The 22919-nt window shown below is 35.3% G+C and overlaps 1 protein-coding gene across 3 annotated transcripts in view; it reads left to right on the forward strand.

Moving 5' to 3' along the window:
• The window catches only part of TNKS (tankyrase), a 223546-nt gene that overhangs the window by 103213 nt on the left and 97414 nt on the right, over positions 1 to 22919 (forward strand). For all 3 annotated transcript variants that reach the window (XM_016959067.4, XM_001137443.8, XM_016959068.4), the window contains exons 4-5: positions 18397 to 18433; positions 19172 to 19247. In XM_016959067.4, coding sequence (XP_016814556.1) covers positions 18397 to 18433; positions 19172 to 19247 — 113 coding nt within the window. The remainder of the gene's footprint in view (positions 1 to 18396; positions 18434 to 19171; positions 19248 to 22919) is intronic.

The raw sequence follows: 22919 nt of genomic DNA on the forward strand, positions 1-22919 counted from the left end.
GTTCAGATGGAATCAAAAAAGAGCCTGCATTGCCAAGTCAATCCTAAGCTGAAAGAACAAAGCTGGAGGCATCATGCTACCTGACTTCAAACTATACTACAGGGCTACAGTAACCAAAACAGCATGGTACTGGTACCAAAACAGAGATAGAGACCAATGGAACAGAACAGAGCCCTCAGAAATAATGCCACATATCTACAACCATCTGATTTTTGACAGACCTGACAAAAACAAGCAGTGGGGAAAGGATTCCCTATTTAATAAATGGTGCTGGGAAAACTGGCTAGGCATATGTAGAAAGCTGAAACTGGATCCCTTCCTTACACCTTAGACAAAAATTAATTCAAGATGGATTAAAGACTTAAATGTTAGACCTAAAACCATAAAAACCCTAGAAGAAAACCTAGGTAATACCATTCAGGACATAGGCATGGGCAAGGACTTCATGTCTAAAACACCAAAAGCAATGGCAACAAAAGTCAAAATTGATAAATGGGATCTAATTAAACTCAAGAGCTTCTGCACAGCAAAAGAAACTACCATCAGAGTGAACGGGCTACCTACAGAATGGGAGAAAATTTTTTGCAACCTACTCATCTGACAAAGGGCTAATATCCAGAATTTACAAAGAACTGAAACAAATGTACAAGAAAAAAACAAAACAACCCCATCACAAAGTGGGCAAAGGATATGAACAGACACTTCTCAAAAGAAGACATTTATGCAGCCAAAAACCACATGAAAAAATGCTCATCATCACTGGCCATCAGAGAAATGCAAATCAAAACCACAATGAGATACCATCTCACACACCTGTTAGAATGGCGATCATTAAGAAGTCAGGAAACAACACGTGCTGGAGAGGATGTGGAGAAATAGGAACACTTTTACACTGTTGGTGGGACTGTAAACTAGTTCAACCATTGTGGAAGTCAGTGTGGCGATTCCTCAGGGATCTAGAACTAGAAATACCATTTGACCCAGCCATCCCATTACTGGGTATATACCCAAAGGATTATAAACCATGCTGCTATAAAGGCACATGCACATGTATGTTTATTGCGGCACTATTCACAATAGCAATGACTTGGAACCAATCCAAATGTCCGACAATGATACACTGGATTAAGAAAATGTGGCACATATACACCATGGAATACTATGCAGCCATAAAAAAGGATGAGTTCATGTCCTTTGTAGGGACATGGATGAAGCTGGAAACCATCATTCTCAGCAAACTATTGCAAGGGCAAAAAACCAAACACCGTATGTTCTGACTCATAGGTGGAAATTGAACAACGAGAACATATGGACACAGGAAGGGGAACATCACACACCGGGGACAGTTGTGTGGTGGGGGTAGGGGGAAGGGATAGCATTAGGAGATATACCTAATGCTAAATGATGAGTTAATGGGTGCAGCACGCCAACATGGCACATGTATACATATGTAACAAACCTGCACATTGTGCACATGTACCCTAAAACTTAAAGTATAATAATAATAAAATTTTTTTAAAAAGTATGTACTTTTCATTTAATGAAAGAGCAGTATTTGAGAGGCATCATTCACTGTTGTTAAAAATCCTCAATCTGCCATTTACTAGTTGTGGTAGGCAGAATACTGGCCCCCATAGATGTCAACATACTAATCCCCAGAACCTGTAACTATGTTACCTTATGGGATAAAGAGACTGCGGATGTGATTAAGTTAATCTTGAGATGGAGAGTTTATCTTGGGTTATCTGGATAGGCCCGGTATAATCACAAGGATTCTTTAAAGGAGGCTCAGAATCAGAGACGATCTGATGACAGAATTAGAGGTCATAGTGATGCATGGCCACAAGCCAAGGAATGTGAGCAGGCTTTGGAAGCTGAAAAAGACAAGGAAATGTGTTTTCCCCTAGAGCCTCCGAAGGAACACAGCCCTGCTCATCCGTTTTAGACTTATGACCTCCAGAACTGTGTGGGAATAAATGTGTGTTTTAATTCACTTAGTTTCTGGTATTGTGTTACAATAACAATAGGAAACTAATACCTGAAGTGTTTGACCTTTTGTTGCCCAGTTACCTCAGAGCATTATTTGAGGATTAAGTGAGTTTAGTCAAGGAAAGTGCCTGTCAAATACAAAGACGTGTGTATATGTATATGTAAAGGAAAAGAAACCTCTTTTTTCTTTTACTGCTTATTTCACTTCTGGTCACCAAAATTTGCAAGTTTTTCCTACCATGAGCACTCCTCCAACAGCAGTTAGGTGTCCTATAATTCGATTTTGTTCCAACACTGTCTGCTTGGAATTAACGTCTGATCCAGTGAGTTAAAGGCTCAGTCCCAGAAGACTGCACTCCACTTGAGAGGCTACTCGCTAGGAGTAGGTTGTCATCTATACTTCTTATCTGCTGGCTGTCAATTGGGGGTTCCCATGACCTCTTCATCAAGTTTAATTATTTGCTAGTGGTGCCCACAGAACTCAGGAAAATATGTTTACCAGTTTATTATAAAGGAATTATAAAGGCTGCAGATGAATGGCCAGATGAGGAGGTACATAGGGCAAGGTCAGTGGGCAGGGGCAAGGAGCTTCCATACTCCCTCCCAGTGCTCCACCTTCCTAGCACCTCCACACGTTCAGTAACCCAGAAACACTTTCAACCTTGTCCCTTGGGGTTTTTCTGGAGGCTTCACTGTGGCCAATTGATTAAATCATTCCCTCTCTGGAGGTCAGGGATGGGGCTGAAAGTTCCACCCATCCGGTCACGTGATTGTTTCCTCTGGTACCAGCCCCTATCTGGAGACTATCCAGGAGCCCCCAGCCATCAGTCATCTCATTATATCTTAGTCCATTTAATGTGTTGCTGTAAGGAATACCTCGAGGCTGGGTAATTTATAAAGAAAAGAGGTTTATTTGGCTCACAGTTTTGCAGGCTGTACAAGAAGCATGGTGCCAGCATCTATGTCTGGTGAGGGCTTCAGATTGCTTCCACTCCTGGCAGCAGGTGAGGGGGAGTCAGCATGTGCAAAGACGACATGGCAAGGGAGGAAGCAAAGTGATGGAGAGGGAGGTGCCAGGCTCTTTTTCACAACCAACTATTGAAGGAACTAATAGAGTGAGAACTCACTCACACTTCCTCCCCGTGCACCTTCCAATGCAAATTAAATTATTCATGAGGGATCCACCTCCATGACTCAGACACCTCTTACTAGGTCCCACCTCCAACATTGGGCATCAAATTTCAACATACATTTGGAAGGCACAAACATTCAAACTGTAGCACGTTAACATATAAAAATGTACTTATCACTTATCTGAGACACTCATCTGAAATTCCAAGAGATTTAGGGGCTATGTGCCAGGAAAGGAAGACCAAATACATATTTCTTATTATAAATCACTCACAGTACATATACATGTAATGTACATAAAATTATGAACTGCATTTAGAGAACTGAAGATGGTTCTAATGAAGATCAGAAAATAAAAAATGCATGCATGTGTAATTTAAGTTCAATTTTATATAATTAACAAGTATACAACTGTTAATAAAAGTCACACGTAAATTCATGACTCTAGAAGAGACCTTAAATTTAGAGGTTAGCTAATCTAACCTTTTACACCGTAAGGTTTCCGTACTATATTACTACATGGCATTTCTATACCATATCCCTATGTGCTCTCTGCCATTAGTCCATTGTTGGGTAACTTAAATGGTTAGAAATACTTCTATGTATTAAGGCAAATATAGTAACTTCTTTTTGGAACTACATCGTATAAGGCTGTTTTTCCTTTTGAGAGCCCTATCTGAAATACTGACAGTGCTAATCAAGACCTTTCCTATACTCACCACCTACTATCACTTCAAGCTTTTGTACTCTAGACTAAGTTTTCCTCCCCTCCTTTTTAAAATTCTGTTGACGTAAGTTTCCATTTGCTGTTTTGAAATTTGTTACATTGGTTTCCTTGAGCTTCCTGTCAAACTAGCTTCAAAATATTTTTATTGGGGCTAGTCTGGAGTCAGTTTTTAGTCTTTCTTCACTTACTTGTTTGAACAGTTGACTGTTTTTGAGGGGAGAAGGGCTCTAATAGCAGGACATTGCCTTTATCCTGATTAAATGTTCTTGTCAGTCATGTGATGCTCTTCAGCAGTTGCCAGGGAGTCATCATTCTGAAAACCAGATTTACTTTTTCTGTTTTTTATTCGTATTTCCACTTCTTTTAAGTTAGCAGGAAGAAATGCTGAATTCACCAATGCCTTTGGTCCCTTGTCCAGGACTTCAGAGTCACTAGAAATGGTCTATATTTCTTATGGTAAAGTTGTGCATCTCTACAAGATTCCATAAAAGGGATTAGTAGTGTGTTTGACCTGTTGTCTTAAGCATACTGTCAGTCATCTCTTGGCATATACATTTGAATGAGGTAGCCTCATAATAAGCTTGTGCTGCCTTTTCAGGAGTCACTATTAACCACTACTGGTCTCTTTCTCTGGAGACTGGAGCATGGTGCAAGGATTCTTCAACTCTCATGAATTCACTCTCGTGAATTCCCATTATTATTGCATGCAACTTTACAAGCCCTAGAGTAACTACTGAGAAAGGCCTCATGTTGCCTTATGAGTCTCTAAGCCTCCTCAGAGTCTACCCACCTCAAGAATATTTTTATTGGATCCTTTTCCCCTCCCTAACCTCATTCCTACCTCTCTTTTTACTACTCTTCTCTCTTCTTCCTCCCCTCCTCTTTTTTTCTCTCTGTCCTCCAAATAAATGTGCAAAGTCATGCTCTGAAACTGAAGTTCCTTGTACCTCGGAGAGTCCTCATCTTACTCAGCGCAAATTTGTTCCTACTGTAGTAACAGCTTTTGCTGCTGTCTGATTACAACCGTTTTACTGTTGTAAGCTTCCAGCTCATGATGGTTTTAGATGTGCACTGTCCAGCACAAAGCCACTCGTCACAGCTGGCTGCTGAACACACTGCCACACGTTGAAATGGTAATATTGTGGATATAGTAGGGTAAATAAAATGTGCTATTAAAACTCATGTCTTTTTTAAACATTGCTACTGGAAGTTTACAATGACATATGAAGCTTATATTTCTACAGGACAGCACTTTTCAAACATTATAAACTAAAAGGAAATATATAAAGAGATTAATTTATGCAAAGGAAAAGAGAGAAATAAATTACGTATTAAAAAGTAAAATATGGCTGGGTGTGGTAGCTCACGCCCGTAATCCCCGCACTTTGGGAGGCCAAGGCTGGCAGATCACTTGAGGCCAGGAGTTCGAGACCAGCCTGGCCAACATGGTGAAACCCCGTCTCTACTAAAAATACAAAAATTAGCTGGCTGTGGTGGCTCACGCCTGTAGTCCCAGCTACTCGAGAGGATGAGGCACAAGAATTGCTTGAAACCCAGGAGGCAGAGTTTGCAGTGAGCCAAGATGGTTGCATTGTGCTCCAGCCTGGGCGACAGAGTGAGACTCTATCTAAAAAAAAAAAAAAAAAAAAAAAAAAAGTAAAATACATAGCAATCTTGAACGGTTTTGAGTAAGTACAAATGTCCCTGCACATCTCAGTAGTCCAGAGAGCATTGCTATATTATTCCACAGGCTGGTGGAGGTTCATAATAATTGGCCCTGAATTGTCAAGAAGAGTAAAATTATGTTTGGAATGATCTATTTTTCAGTGTATGGAGGTATGTAATATATTTCATAAAGAAATTCTATCAAGAAAAGAGAAATTAAAATGCTAAATTAGCAGTTATGTTAAAAACTTGGCTATCTGGAATGATTTAGTTCTTGAGTGTTCCAATTTTTATGGTAGCAGTATTCTAATAAGGCAAAGTGATAATTTTTATGTGAGGGTAGTTGATAAATTTACGGGAGGAACATAAGTCATTCAACAAATAGAAACGACAAAATACTCAAAAACACTTTTTCTTCAGAGATTCTTCTTAATATTTGTATTATTTTTATGTGAAGTATTTATGTTGAAATAATTATTTCAGAAAGAACTCATTTTTGTTTAAACCAGTATGCCAATATGATCTCTTCATTTAAGAAACTGTTGTATATGTAGTAGCTGCAATCTCAGAACTCTCAGGATATATGAACAAAGCATATTGTGATTTATAGGAACCAGGCCATTGTCTGTGAAAAGAAAATTACTTTCCTACAGCCTTTGTTCTTACTGGGGTGCTTGGCCCCTGGATGTGTAAGCCTACTGAGGGCTGAAGTTTTGGGAGTCGCCTATTCAGGGATTGCCTGACCTCTGCATCTTATAACCATATCATCCTGAGGAATTGCAGACTGATGTGGAGGCATGTGACTGCTTTTTGAATGATGTCAGAACCGTCTTGTCTTTGTTGTGATTATTGTGTATGATTGCATTTTATTCTTCATAGTCTGTCATTGATTTACAAAACGTCTCAGAAAGATGTAGTGAGTGCAATTATGGTTTCCTCAAGAAGCACCAATTGTGATTTACTTCTTCAGCTGCACACACTTCAGTTATTTTTTTCTTGTATTTTCCCAAAAGTATCACTAAATCTCTTACTGTGTTAGATTTCATTGACTTTAGTGAAGTCTGATTAATATTCTTTCTCATTTAAGCCCTTCTGGGTTTTTTTTTTTTTTTTTTTTGAGTCTCATTCATTTACTAGTTCTCTTTGAATCACGTCATTTATTTTTTCATTTAACAAATATACAGGCACTGTTTACAGTATGCCAAGCACAATACAGCACTGATACAGATACCATAAATCTTGAATTGTTGGAGAAAGTGATGGAATTTAGAGCTAGCATGCTAGCAGTGGCACCAAACCCACAAGCAACTTGTTCATTTAGTAGACTGCAGTGCCCAGCTGTTGCTGATGAAAGTATATCACCCGTGTGAACATTATCTGTCAGGTGTGTTGAGGAAAAATCATTCAGAATCATTTCTAAGAAATAACAGCGCCAAGCACTATATTCTTAAAGCTTTCGGAGATTTACCATTGGTATGTAAGGGCTGTTTGTATCAGTTTATGTCTGTGTAAATAAAAGATTTAGATCAGAGAAATGATGGTTCCTAACCTTTTTTGGGTCATGGACCACTTTAAGGAGCTAATAAAAGCACCTTTAGATCCACTCCTTAGGGAGAAAATACATTGCACATTTGAACATACACTCAAATTTTGCCTCTAGTTGTCAAGTATTTACAGAATTTTTGAATTCCATGGAATTACCAGAGGTTAAGAACTTCTGATGTACACATAATGGTTATAAATATAATCTTAGAACAGGCTTGACAAGATAAACTAGTTGGATATCCTTATGATTAAGACTCAGAATAAGCAGATAACTTGCCTAAAATTTTAAAACTGTAGTGTCAAAGCTAGGACTGGAATCTGTGTCCTTTGACAGTGTTTTTAACTGAAATGGTGTGGAGTGATTTCATGAAGGAAGTTATGTGTAAATTTGGCTATATGTTTTTGGGAAGATTTTAACAAGTGCTAATGATTGGAGCTTAGATCATTGTCAACATGAGCAAAGACATTCAGGAAAATGCAAGGTGTATTTGGGTAAAAGTGAGTGATGTAGAGTTGATAGTGTGTATTGAGAAGGTGAGGTGGAATTGGGAACATTGAATAATAAATTTAATAAATTTAGTCTATATTTTTAAAGGATTTTGACTATTCAGCTGTAGGGTTGAACACCATTTTGTAAGACAGGTATGGGGACTCATACATTTATACTATTTTGATTATTATTATTATTATTGAATAGGAGAATAAACTAATTAAAGCAGGAATTAATGTAACTGAATTAAGGGCTAGAGACTAGGGATTAAGGAGTAATTTAGGGATTAGCTACAGGACTGTTATAGGAGGTGGGTGAAAGAAAAAGTACATAAATAAATTGTAGCAATAAGAATGGAAAAAAGAAAGTAGGGACAAGGCATTGTATGGATTATAATGTAGCAGAATCTAATTTAATGTGTTAGGTTAATGTGTAACTAGGGATATCATGTTACATATCTGTAAATGAGTGGTAAAGTAAAAATATTTACATTTATATTTAGATTAATACTTTGTCCAATAATCTTTCTGAACATAGTTATAGCAGAAGTCACAATTGATTCAGCTTGGACTGAATGGATGTATTACCACGGATTCAGACTTCACATATAGAGAAATGCTCATTAATTTGGAATAACCTAATTAAATAATATAGTTTATTTAGTAATCTAGTGGCTAAAATTTAACAGTCTTTACTTCTTATATAGCCAGTTTCAAGACAGACATTGAGGGTTCGCAATTTGGTCAGGAAGAGTTTCAGACGTTTTAAAGAAAATATTCTCCAAGGAAAGCAATTTTGCTAAATATTATATCTAAAAGACTATAAAAAGGGCTATTGAGATATAATGTCTAGAAAACCAGTTTGCTTTTCTCCTAAGCGTAATATTAGCTTCAAAAAAAGTGACTTAGTGCAGTTGAACATTCACTTACTAAATATAATTAACCGTCTCTTATTATAAAGTTAATACTATGGGCTATTGTGATGTCATGATTGCTTTTGGTTTTAACTTGCTTCATTTTACCTTGATCTCCTTTCCACATTTTGTTCATTTGAAAAGGAGATGTATGAAAATGTTTATTATGGTTTCAGAAAAATATGGAGGACACTTTATAAGTTGAGGAAATGAAGAAGGCATGTTAGTGGTTTTTTCAAAAGTTAGTTGGTGGTATTTTGCATTAGAAAGTTGTTTCAAGTCTGTCTAAATATAAGTCAGGAGAACATTTTTATTCGAAGTAGCAGGAGAAATGGAAGGTGGAGATGTTCAATTTTAGATCATCTTAAAATTATCTTATTGGGAAACATTCGCCTGTATATAGAGGGCATGAAGCCACATATCAGCTGTTTATATTAATTTTCTTATCTGAATATATTTAATCCCATCCCTAATGTCAGCTTTATTGTGTAGTTCCTTCTTATTTTAAATACCTAGTAAAATAGATCATCAACATTTCTACCTAAAACAATGTTATATTAATGAAATTGGAGTCATTCCTCCTCTTTTGGGTGTGCTGGTATAAACTTGTCTGCCTAGTTACCACTTCTTAGAGGGTATTTTAGATATATATAATTTTCAGTTGGTGGTGTTAGCTTTTGTTAGGTGAGAACTAACTTGTTCCTGTTGCTTTTTAGAAAGCTGCTTGGATTAACTTGTGATAAACATCAGACTTCATGCATACAAAGCCTTGCTATGATGTAAGACACTGATGGTAATAGTTTTTCCAGGGTTAGGTTTTAGTTTGTGTGTTATCCAGAACTTTATTGTAGAATTTGTCCATAATAAATGTTTACCATCATTTCTAAATATATATGGAATGCCTATTACCCTGAACCTAAGATAGAAAATACTGGTGTTTTGTTTTGTTTTGTTTTTAATGCAGATAACAAGTGACAAGCAAAGAGTTAAAAGATGTGCAAATTAGTTCAGGCCGGATTAATTGCCCCTATATGAGGCAAGGTTGGTATCTGCAGTGGTGAAATTGTGGCAGTGCCATCATAGTTCTCAGTAGTTAACTTTTTCTCTTTTTTTTCTTTTCTTTTCTATAGGTGACATGAGAATTTTTCAGATTTCAAAAAAGACATGGTTTGGCTATTTCTTAACAAAGTTAAACAGATACTTACGATATAACCCAGCAACCCCACTGCTAGATATTTACCCAAGAAAAATGAAGTTATTTGTCCATACAAAAATACTCTCTGTAAATGTTGCCAGTAGCTTTCTTCATAATCACCCAAAGACATTTGGAAACAACCCAAATGTCTGGCAGCTGGTGATTGGATAAACAAATTGACATACATCCATGTAATGGAATATAACTTAACAATAAGAAGGATCAAAGTACTGATATGTCCAACAACATGGACGAACCTTAAAAGCGTTTATACTAAGTAAAAGATACTAGAATCAAAAGTTTATATATTCTATGATTCCATTTACATGGCATTCCATAAAATAAAACTGTAGGGACAGAAATCATATCCATGGTTACCTTGGAGGGAGGGGGATTGGAGTAGGTGATTGATTTCAGAGGGGCCTGACTTTTTGGTGTGATAGAAATGTTTCCTGTCTTGAAGTGTAGTGTTCACACAGCTGTTTAAGTTTTTCAAAACCCACAGAACCATCTGAAAAGGTGACTTTAACTATATGTAAATTATACTTCGAAAAATGACTAAGAAAAGACACAGTTTAATAGTAGTCACCCCTTATCCACAGTTTCACTTTTCAAGGCTTCAGTGACCTGTGCTCAACTGCCTCTCAAAATATTAAGTGGAAAATTCCTGAAATAGACAATTTAGAAGTTTTAAATGGCATGCTGCTCTGAGTATGGTGATGAAATCTCACACAGACCTGCTGTATTCTGCCCAGGGCGTGAACCTTCCCTTTGTCCATAGATCCATGCTGTCTACACTCTCTGCCCGTTAGGCACTTCGTAGCCATCTCAGTGATCAGATCAGCGTCCTGCTATTGCAGGACTTGTGTGCAGGTAATCCTTATTTTACCTCATATTGACCCAGAAGCACAAGAGTAGTGATATTGGCATATTGTTCCAATTGTTCTGTTTTATTAGAGATTATTCTTAATCTCTTACTATGCCTAGTTTATAAATTAAACTTTATAAGGGGTATGTATTATCGGAAAAAACATATATAGGGTGGGTACTGTCTGCAGTTTTAGGCATCCACTTTCATAATGGGGGACCTTGGAATGTATCCCCTGTGAATAATGGGGGCTACTGTACGTCTACCATATATTACAAAACACCCCCCGTGGAGACTGGGGCTGTACTCTGTAACAGTGATATTTTTGCAGTGAAATATATGACAGCTGTGCTGTGTAGCTGTGTACACTAAATGGGTCAAGTTTTGCTGCCGTCTGAGTTTTTAGAGCTTTTTGGGTTTCAGATTTGCAAACAAGGGAGTGTGAATTGATGGCTGTAGAAAAAGGACCTCTGATACAGAACAAAATGTAAAAACTATTGCCAAGTTGTTTTGGATCAAATAGGGAATTTACTTTTCCTGATTTAAATCACTTGTTATGCAGCAGACACTGTGATGGTAAAAAAAACAACAACAACAAAAAAACACATACACACACACACACACACACACAAACAAAAAACAAACTAATATCCCACTTCCCCCAGCCCCTAGCTGCCATTAACACAGATAGTTGATGGCTTAAATAATAGTGGTTGTCCTGAGCTTCCAGACTGAACACATAGCATCATAACCTGCCATGCTTAGAGAGTTCCCTCCCTCCTTCCGTCTTCGTTTCCTCCTTTTTTGTTTTCTTTTTAATATATCAAAAAGTTCTTTCATGTGTACTGTGGTCACAAAGGCTGTTTTCTTTGAAAGTACCGGCACACTTTGCAGAAAGTCTCACTAGTTAACAGCTTCTAGAGGAACACCTCTTTTACCTTTTAATATCCAATTTAAAGAATGTATGTATTTGATAGTACCCTCTTTTTTTGGCCGATGTGTATTTATTGACACACCTATTGATGGCTACAATTGACACCACATCAGAAACAAGTACAAATGATTGGAAACCCTGCTAAGTGTCAGGAAATGGGATATGTATCTTAGATGTTACTCGGACTAAGAGAGGTCATATTACTGCCTCCTGCATAAAGCTTTTACAAAGCTTTTATTATATGAGTGTTATATTGTGTTTTTGAAATGTTTTAGGACATTGATTGAGGTTTTTGTGTTGACATTTAATATATTACAATTTTTAAGACATGAAAATGATATATAAATTTTATGACATAAAATTATGACATAAAAATTTTAATATAGGATAATAGAGTTGTATTTGGGGCCTTTTACCTTTTGGATTTTTTTTTTTTTTTTTTTTTGAGCAGGTGTCTTGCTCTGTTGCCCAGGCTGGAGTGCAGTGGTGCGATCTCAGCTCACTGCAACCTCTGCCTCCCAGGTTTAAGAAATTCTCTGTCTCAGCCTCCCGAATAGATGGGATTACAGGCACGTGCCACCACGCCCAGCTAATTTTTTTGTATTTTTAGTAGAGACGAGTTTTCACCATCTTGACCAGGCTGGTATTGAACTCCTGACCTCGTGATCCACCCTTCTCGGCCTCCAAAGCACTGGGATTACAGGTGTGAGCCACTGCACCCGGCCTGGAATTTTTTTTCACAGCTGCTATGCAGGGGTTGGGGGGTTCATTTCCATTTTCCTAAAGAATTGGAAAGCTTCTCAAATAATAACTTCGTAGTTTGTCTCTAGTTCCATACTTTGGTGAGCTTTTTTTCTTTTAAAAAAATGTTGTAACAAGTCTATAAAGATTAGAATTATTGAAAAAGTAACTTTCTTTTGAAAGAGCTGGTTTTTATTCACCTTCTAGTTAAAACATTACCAAAAGTTTAGAATTGTTAACCAAGTAGATAGTACAGGTTGGGTAAAATTGTTTGACTGCTTACTCTACAATTTTCAGGTACTACTTTTTATAACAATTTAGTAGAGTGTTTTTTCTCAAATAACTTTGTTTTAAGTCTGTTTAAAGCAACATTAAAACCGTCTTAGAAAAACTTCTTACCAATACTAAGAATCAAATACAGGATGGAAGTTTAAGAGTTGAAACTTTAGAAATCGTTTAACCTGTTCATTTTCCAGATGACAATAAAATGAAGGTTCTGTGAAGCATGAAGTGGTTTACCCAAGGTCACACAAGTAAACTAGTGGCAGAGCTAGAACTCATTCTAGATCTGTTATTCAGTCCAGCATTTTTTATTTCACATGTTTCATGGTAATGAAGTAGTTGTTTGGTGTTCAGTAAGGAAAAAAAAAAGCTTATGTTTTGGTAGTGATAATTTTAAGAGTAAAGAATATGGAAAATGGTTATTAGGGTAAAAGGTAACTTCTTACATGCTCATTAAAAACACTGCAAAGTTTCGTGGTCCAACAGAAGTTTCACCTCTTCTGGTGAATGGTCTCTCTGCAATGTTAAGTATAGAGGTACTAGCTAGTTACCTGTGCCTACCGAATACCTGAAATATGGCTGGTGTGACTGATGAACAGAATTTTTATTTTTATATAATTTAATTGTAAGTGATGAGGGGAGTGGCTAAAATATTGGATAATGTAGAGATTATGTTGGTACTAAGCAGAGTGATGTTAGCTAGTTTAAAAGGTCAAGGTTCCAGGAGACGAGGAAAGGGTCTCTACCAGGAAAATACTCTGTTCAAACTTAGAATTTAAGGACCACAAACAACTGTGTTTAGAATGGATGTTCAGTGTTTAGATTGGCCATGATTCTAGACTTAATTGGTGGTATGGACTTTGAAGCCAGTATCATAATGAGTAGAAATATTTGATAGGATTAAAAAGTACGAAGAAGGCATTGAGAGCTGTGATAACTTTGTAATTTACCCCAGTTGTTCTGAATATATTTTTGAAAGATCGTGGAGCAAAATAATACAGGTGTGTCTGGAGCCCATGTTTAAGTATAGCAGAATATCAGTCTGTCTGAATATTGCTTTGAGAGGAAGACCTAACTCTAATTCTTGAGATTAGATTACTTCCTGGTGCTTTAGCTCAATTCCTTCCACAGCCACATAGGTGGTTTTTAATTTTCAAATCTACTAGTGAAAACATGATGGAATATATCACCTAAGTTAATATTTTATTCTTCATATAGGTTGTCAGTTTAGCTACAAGAATCAATTCATCTCTTAATTTGCTGGTACCTTGATGAGAAAACATCTATATCAGTGTTATCAATTCATGGTACTACTTAGCACTCTGGAATATAAGAGTCCCCACATTAACCTGATAATTGAGATTCTTGACTAAAGTCTTTACATACTTCTTCCCTTGAGATGCCTGATAAGTTCAGAAATTAAGGTATGCTATGGAAAATGCAGAATGGATTCATCATTGGAATAGACCTCAGTGAATTTTCTTTATTCCTGAAATTCCCTTGGCCCAATAGCCTTTGCTTGCAAGCTCATCTGTAAATTTAAATGCTTTAAAGTAGTTTTGATGAAAATTTTTGGCTTGTTATATTGATGTGATTAACCTAGTTAAAGCTAATAATTCTCATTGTTTTTTAAGTTGTTTGATTGTTATTACTATTTGTTACTCTCTCCTTTTGCTTACATGTCTTTTTCCAGAACTCAGATTTGTTAGTTTGTGCTCACATTTTAGCCTAGTGCAGGGCCTGACAGATAATGGATAATACTTAGTGAAACCTAAGACAATCTGTTTAACTGCCTTGACACCAGTTTCAGATGATCCCTTAGGAGAGTGGTTCTGAAATTGGGGGTGAGGTGACATGGAGAAAGGGTGACTTTCAAATGACATTCCTCTACTTTTATATAATGCAAAGTGTTACTGATAGGTTTGGATACCATGCATAATGGTTGAAAGAGAAAAGTCAGATTTTTTTTTTTTTTTTTGAGATAGAGTTTCTCTCTTGTTGCCCAGGCTGGAGTGCAATGGCACAATCTCAGCTCACTGCAACCTCTGCCTCCCGGATTCAAGAGATTCTCCTGCCTCAGCCTCCTGAGTAGCTGGAATTACAGCATCCACCACCATGCCTGGCTAATTTTTTGTATTTTTAGTAGAGATGGGGTTTCACCATGTTGGCCAGGCTAGTCTCGAACTCCTGACCTCAGGTGATCCACCTGCCTTGGCTTCCCAGTGTGTTGGGATTGCAGGTGTGAGCCACCGTGCCTGGCCCAGAATTCTTTTTTAGCCTCTCATTGCTTTAAGAATTTGTGGTTCTATGTTCATAGTCTTTCCATGCTATTCCATCTCAACAAAACCAAATGACTTATTTTTACAAAACTAAGTCTACCTTCATCCTGTCAGTTTCTGAATGGGCAAAAGCACTTACAATGTTAAAATTGAGATAAGTCAGTAATTGTGACTTCTCCTTATTGATTTAAGTTTTCTTCATTTTTACTCAAAAAGTAATTTTGCCTTTACACTAAGTGAAAGAGAAGCTATTTCTGACTACTCCAGAAAAATAAAAAGAGCTTAATTTTTCAGCTTTGTTTTAATAACATACCTCTTTAACACATAAGCCTCGTATTTCTCTCTCTCTCTCTCTCTCTCTCTCTCTCTGTGTGTGTGTGTGTGTGTGTGTGTGTGTATCTTTGCTTCTTTCATATCGTTACTATTTTACCAGTAAAAACAATTTAGATTTTGGAAAGTAAACTTTTTGGCTTACTTTCAAAAATTCCATTTACTTTTATTTTAATAGAAAATGTTTTAAGCCATCTATTTTCTTCATTCCTGGTTGCTATTATCTTGACTATAATTGCCTAGTTTCCTTTCTGGCTGATCTATTACTGGTCTTTATCTGGATGTTATTAAAGAATATAAATGCTCCATAGAGCACCATAGTCTCAGCCAGAATATTTTCAGATTCTCAGCTAAGATGAAAGTGAACTGGTGCTTTGGCTGTTAAGTAAGTAGCTCAGATTTGTTATCAGAGTGTGAGGGGCTCTAAATTCATTATGTTAGCTGTTCCTGCGAGCTAGCGTTTGAAAAATCGCTTCAGCTGTTTATGGACTGTGGTCCTTGGGCACCAGATAGTGGATGCTAGAATGTATTGCAGAAAAGCTGATTAAAGTAGTAGGATCTCTAGCAGGAAGAGTAGAAAGTCATTTGTAATACCTGTGTCTGACTCTGTTGGATGCACTTAATATATTTCCTTTTGAAAGCTTTGGTTTATTATCAGCTTATCCAGGAAGGAATAGCATTTTTGCAAAAATGTGCCTTTTGGTGAAAACATCAATAAACTATGCTTGATGAGAAGTTCAGGTAGGGAGAGACTGATTTGAACTTTGAGGTTCCCAAATACTTGGCAGTTTCATTACCACTCTTATTGGAGTCATGTTTCACTATGACTTAAATTTCAATAGTAGCTACTTTTAAGTTCACAGTTTTAATGTGTTTTTACTGTCTATCAGGGAATTTATACTTTAAAATGTAGACTGTCAGAATTTACTTTTTTTTTTTTTTTTTTTTTTTTGCCCACCTTCCTCTCCAACAAAAGTTTGCTGAAGTACAGTATGGAAGTATTTTATGTAATCACAAAACTTGCAGCTTTTTAAGTATACTTTGCACTCACCTTGTTAAAATATTGCAGTATTTTCTCATTACTTTCAAAGTAAAGTTCAAACTTCTTAGCTTAGAGAGACATTCATGATGTTTCCATTTCTTCTCTGTCTCATCCATACCCATTCCCCTGTGAGTGTCCTTTGCTTCAGATACACAGAGCTACTTACAACCATTCCCCTTCTCCTTTCTTTCACTGTGGTAGCTTCCTTCTCCCTGACCCTGCTTCACCTGAGGATTACTTGTCCTTCCTTCAAAACTGCTCAAGTTTCCCCTCTTCCAGGAAGGCTTCCTTGACCCCCAACTACCCTTCCAATCATTAATCCCATTTACACTGGCTGGTAAGCTCTCTAGGATTTCGTACGATTTCTTTATACTCTACTGTAATCATTTATTTATTTTTCTGTCTCCTTTAATAGAATAATATTCCTTGAGGTCAGAGATGATAGTGTCTTTCGCGTTAAAATCTGGCATACAGGCCTATTGAACAAATGTGACTCTACGAAATTAATACATTTTATAGATACGTTGCGTAATTTGGTTTACTTTGATCCTGGTTCTGTAGACATTTGGGGACATGGGTTATGCCATTTTCCTCACAAAGGAGCTTTTAAAGTTGACTCTCTAACTTCCATATTGCTACCTAAAATGTTTAACAAAGGTAGGTCTTGGGCTTTGGGAAGGCAGGAACTTAAATAGATGGAGGATATAATGAAATGACCTTTACTCTGTCAGTTGGCTAAAAAATCTGAAATACAATTTATAGGAAATTAGAAAGACCAACTCTATGACCATGAAATCGTATATTCTAGCTTATATTCTTAAACTTATAACTTTATTGGTATACAAAGTTCTTTTAAGAGAAAATAGGTATTTAACAACTTTTTACTTTGAAAATACCTGGTTGTAGTTTTCAGATTTTAACCTAATCTTAATCCAGGAGGCAAGACAAAATTAAAGCTAAAGAATATTTGCTAATAATGGGTTATAGCATTTAAGTATGTATTTGGTAGCCTTGAGGTGTCTTTGTAATATTTGCATCAATATTCTGCATTCTTTAGCAAAACAAAATGCGAAGTCCATATTTACACATAAGATTTTTTAAAAGTTACTTAATATTATTTCATAATAGAATAACATTTTCATTTAGTCTAATGTTTTATTATATGAGCACTTAGTATTTGCTTTCATGTAATTATTTGTTGAGATACTTTGTATAATTATTTCTTTAGTGATGTAGCAAACTAAGTCAGTGTATTATAGCTGAATCATAGTCCTGGCTGTTCTTTTTATTTACTGAAGGAACAAACACTGTATTATTAACATTCCTTGTCCTTCAATTGAGCTTGCAAAAGAAATTTGTTTGTTAGATCTTGAATACCCTAAGAAATGTATTATGGATGGTTTTTAATTATATTTCTATTTTCATCATTTGATATATTTTTAAAATCTTGTGATAAAATAGAATGGGGAAAAATTACCCATGTCGCAGTAGTTAGATATCTGCTCATTCTCAAAGACCCCAACCTCCTTTTAAAAAATATTTTAAGATTTATTATATGTTAAAATTGGTATTGAATTTATATGAAGTATTAAGATTACAGCATGTCAGAATATTATTGCCATTTAAGAATGTATTCACTGTTTTGGTTTTTGGAGCACTGCCTCCAAGAGGTTCATGGCATTTGGTACGTAGTTCACGTATTTCTAGTCTACAGACCTTCCCTATCGAGTCAAAGCCTTCGTGGTTCTGATATTTGCATTTTCTACTGCTATAAAGCTCAACAATAGTAATTAATTTTTTTTTAACTTTCCATGTCATTACCAATAAAACTTCAGTTTTTAGAAGACTAGTAATTTGTACCTTTAAAGAGCCACATTATTTTGCTTTTGTCTCAGAATGTATTATGCTTCACAAGTATACTGTGACAGCCTGAATAGAATAGGGGGGAGGGGACATTGTCTTCAGCTGGCATGCTGTTATCAGAGGGAATGTGTTTCTGGACACGAGATTTAGCATTCATTGGTTGTCTGAAGAAAGCTATTTCATCTGAGGATTGGACAAGAAGCTGCGTCAATTTGCTGCCCGTCTCCAAGGCACTGGTGATGCTGCCTTCACAAGCTGGCTAACGTCACGGCTCCATCACCCAGCGGGGTGTGGACTCTCTTTTTCTGTTCTTCTCTATTTAATTCTCTATTTGCTGCCTACTGCATTTCTTAATCTGTCTTCTGCCAAATGCTAACAGCATGATATTTTGCAATCATCTAGGTGAATACAAGAAAGACGAACTCCTAGAAGCTGCTAGGTAAGTGATTCCATTCATTTTAAGTGTATATAATGCATTTAGGAAGAGAAGGAGGAGGGCAGGTGGAGGACTATAAAAAATATAACGTTATTGTCTTGCTTGGATTTTATGCAATTATGCAGATACTCAATCTTTATATACTTTATATCATTATTGTATGTAATAAAATCTTTTCATGTGGGGATGATTATAAGGTTAATTTTATTTGGAACATTTCTTGAGGTACCTGTAAACCCTAGTTGCCCAGCTTTTCCAACGATATTCTTGGAGTATTTAAATACCTATATCTTCATTTTCATCTGAAGATTTTTCTAGCAAAGCTTGAATGAAGAGCAAAAAGTAAATGTTAAAATCCTCATCTATTATTTTTTTTGTTCTTGGTCGTTTATAATTTAATTGATTAGCTCTTTACAGCATTTTGTATGTATTTTTAACTCCAACGTTTTAGTCTATTTATCAGAATAAAGTTTGTTTGTAATTAAGAAGATGACTTTATGTAGATAAATAAAACAAAAATGTAGAAAGCTACGTTATTTAAGATATACCACTATAGGGTAATTAACAGGAATTAATTAGAAATATATTAATTGAATTGAATATTGCAAAAGAGATTTATTGTGATCCATGTAAAAGAAATCAAAGCAAACCCATATTTTACTCTCGTGTGAAAAAATTATGCATAAATATTCATAAGAAGCTTTGTAATTTTAGAGGAATTGACTTACTACCTTTTTATAGGAGTGGTAATGAAGAAAAACTAATGGCTTTACTGACTCCTCTAAATGTGAATTGCCATGCAAGTGATGGGCGAAAGGTAAGTTATTTTAAATACAATCCTCTTTAATTGCAATGCTTCAAAATTTGGTGAATGTGGCATATATATATATAAGCACGTATACCTACATGGCTTTATTTTAACTGGCATCTTTTCACTGTAAATGAAATGCTACTATATCTGTTATTGGCAGTTGTGACACATTCATAGAACTGGTGAAGCATGGATCTTAAGTAAGCCTTTTCCCTTAAATGTCAGACACTGCAAGTTATTTGTTACATGAAACTGCAGTTTTGTCGGTGATTAAAATTACAGCATATGCTCTTTTCTGGGTATGATAATGGAAACTGGAAATATGAGTGTCCTATTTACCCATCTTTGTTAAGACATTCGTGTTTTTGATTTCTTATTTGGCAGAAGAAGATTTGTTTGCTAGATACCAACACTTTTTCCATTAAAGCTGAGAAATTGCTGTTAATGATTTTTTTACATCTATGTAACAGCTCTGCTCTTTTATTATTATTTGTACTGGCTAAGTTTTAGTTGTGGAATATTGAAAGAAAATAGATTAAAACAGAGAGGAATATTCTATATTAATATGCAGTTGCCATAAATGTAAGGTAATATATAAAATATACAGCTGGCAGCTTCATTATCTACTTTGTATTCTTGCTGAAGATAGACTGAAATGTAATCCTTTATGGCCTTTGGTAATTGCAGAGTTTTGTAGTGATTTATGTAATAGACATTGAAAACCAATGCACTCTGTACCATAAAGTTGGTTTTTTTTAAAATGAGAGTTAATTTTTTTATGTTAACTAAAAACCTAAAACATTTTTAAAGACACATTACAAAAATTGAGGAAAATTATATGTCTGATATTTAGGAATGAATTCTTTTGAAATTATTTACAGTGAAAATGTTACGGCAAATATCAGGATGGATGGTACCCCATAGAAATAATAAATTATTTTGCTTTTAAAAAATTACTTTTCTGTGAGTGATAATTTTGCAGATCAGATTTTTGCAAGCTTCCCCACTTTTTCTCTATTTTAATGAAATCCAAAAATAGTGGCAAGGAATTGAGTCCCTCGGAATATAATTTACGTTCATTTGTTTTTGTAGATAGCTTATATATCGTTACATGGCCCAGTGAGTATTTTGTTTCTCTGGGTGATTTGGGGAGAGACTTCTACTTTCATAGAAGGTTAAATTACACATATCAAGCTATAAACTAGCAAAGATTGACTCAGCACTATTAGTTACTCTTGGGAAGTGTTTTTAAATGGTAACTGTTCATTTTTCCTTCAGTTTTGAAGTTGCTTTAGTTTTGAGTGTGAATTTCACACTCTTGTGTGCACTTGAAACTCCAAATTTTATTTGGATTCTCCAAGTAGATAAAGTGGTTTCTATCACTGTGTAGAAAAGGGCCTTCTTATCTGTGGTTAAATGCAGCTGTTTTTTAGACAGAGCTTGTTTCGCCCGGCCTACGTCACTTTTCTATAACCGTTTTAATACTACAGAACTTATGTGAGATTACTACAGCCGGAGTCGATTTCTGTCACAGCCTCGTTTTCCCTTCCTTACCCTTCTACTTTGACAGCCACATTCCTAGTGCAATAAATCATAATAATTAAGGAACGTGATCCCTGATATTTAACAAATTCTCTCTTCTCCCTGCTTCATCTCCTACACAAATGTATAGAACTCATTTATTTTTCCTTTTCCTTAAAGGAGAATATACTTCCTTTAACTAGAACCAATGTATTCCTCATCCAAATTCTTGTGGCTCCTTTTCTATATTACTCTGTGGCACTTAGAGTTCCTTAAAGTTCATAAATATCTTTTTCTTTTACTCCTCTATTAGCTCTTCTTGTATTTTGCACCAGGACCAAGGCTGGCACTTTGCATATAGCAGAAGCTTAGAATACCACTTTGTTGTTCCTTGATAAACATAATTTTATCCTCTGAGTGAGAAAAACATCTACCCTTTGCCATTTAGAAAATTAAATCAGAAGTATGTGAATGCGATATTTTATGTTTTTTTGTTATTATTACTAATATTATTATATTAATTTATTTTGGGGTACTGTTAACATGAGGGAGAACTGTATATTTTATAATGTATAGAACATTTTTAAGAACATACCTCAAGCATTATTATTGTACCAAAAGATTCCTAAAATATAAATAATGCAATAATGTTCCAAAATGTACTCATACTTTTTTAGATTATCAGGGTTTTTTTCAAATTAAATTAGATAGAAAAAATTAAACTTAAGCATTTATTAGGTTTTAGTGCTATGCATATAAGAAATAATTAACAATTGCTCATCTGTGTGGTTTGAATTGAATAATTCCTATTTAGATATTATTCTCATTTACGGCACAGAGTAATTCTTATTAAATGTACCAGTTGCAGTAAAGCCACAAGGTGTTAAATGTTCTGGGTGCTAATGGAGATTGGGACAAGATCCCTTAGTTATGTCAGTTTGTTTTTATTTTCTTCCTGTTGTTATCAAGAAAACAAATCTAGCTGCTAAAATTACAAGTATCTGTCCTAGTAGATATGTAGTCCTTTTTTAGAACATTTGTATGTGTTTATTTAGAATTAGAAAGTCAGATTGTGTATTAATGAGATGATAAAGGTACTTTTTCATATGTAGTAAATCAGGCATATAAAGTTTATTTCCTGAATTTCATTTTAGAACACAGCGTAGAAGCAAATCCTTTTTTGGAAGTTTCCTAAATTACTGTATTATTGCTTAACTGAGCCCTTTTCTTAGTTTTTACTACAGTTCCTGGTTTGTAAATTTAAAAAGCCCTTGAAAATGTTAATTTTGAAATGTTTTTGGAAAAGAAATGTCTCTTATACAGTGGTTAGTAGGTGGGGAATTTGCCTAGAGATATGTGGGGGTTTGAGACTTTAGGTTTTTTTTTAATGTAATATGTGGGATTATACAATGAGAGTGTAAATTTTAAGTACTCTTAATTCTATACTGTGACTTGATGATTATCTAATTAGGTAATATGTGAGAAGTTAATATTTTATTTCCCAAAGACAATTGTTTTCCTAACCTTTAGAATTCTGAAAATTATAAAACATCAATAAGGTTTTATACAGTTTATATTGTTACTATGCTTTTATTTTACACATAAATCAAAATTGGCTCTTGGCTACACTAGAAATTTTATTGGCTTTTTTTTCCCCTAAAAGCAGAATTTTTTTTTGTTCTAAAATGCTACCTTTTGTTGTTGCTCTAAAATGATACTTGTATGCAATTATATACGTGTTATAATGATGACCACTTTTAGAAACATAGGGACATAGATGTTATTTAGTCATCTTCTACCTTCTGCCCAGTATGATTAGTCATTAACAGTCCACAATTCATTATTGCCATTAGGTGAACCAGAACCTGAAAATAGGTTGTTCCCTTTCTAGAATTCTTTATTCCTGTATTTTCAAACTTGGATTTTTTTGACCTTTAATCTCCCTTTACAGTGTTTTATATCAGTATCAGATGTTTTATTAGCTATTATCCACATGTTCTGGCCTTGTTTGATATCTAAATTTAAGGTGGTAATATTCTCTTGTTTTCCAGTGTTAATTTTCGTAAGGATACCTTTTATAATAAATGAAAATAAATATTTGAATAAAATTAGTCCAACAGTCAACTCTTTTGAGAGTTCTTTGTGGTTCCTCTCTGT

This window comes from Pan troglodytes, chromosome 7, assembly GCF_028858775.2.
Source record: "Pan troglodytes isolate AG18354 chromosome 7, NHGRI_mPanTro3-v2.0_pri, whole genome shotgun sequence".
In the NCBI taxonomy this organism is placed as follows: domain Eukaryota; kingdom Metazoa; phylum Chordata; class Mammalia; order Primates; family Hominidae; genus Pan; species Pan troglodytes.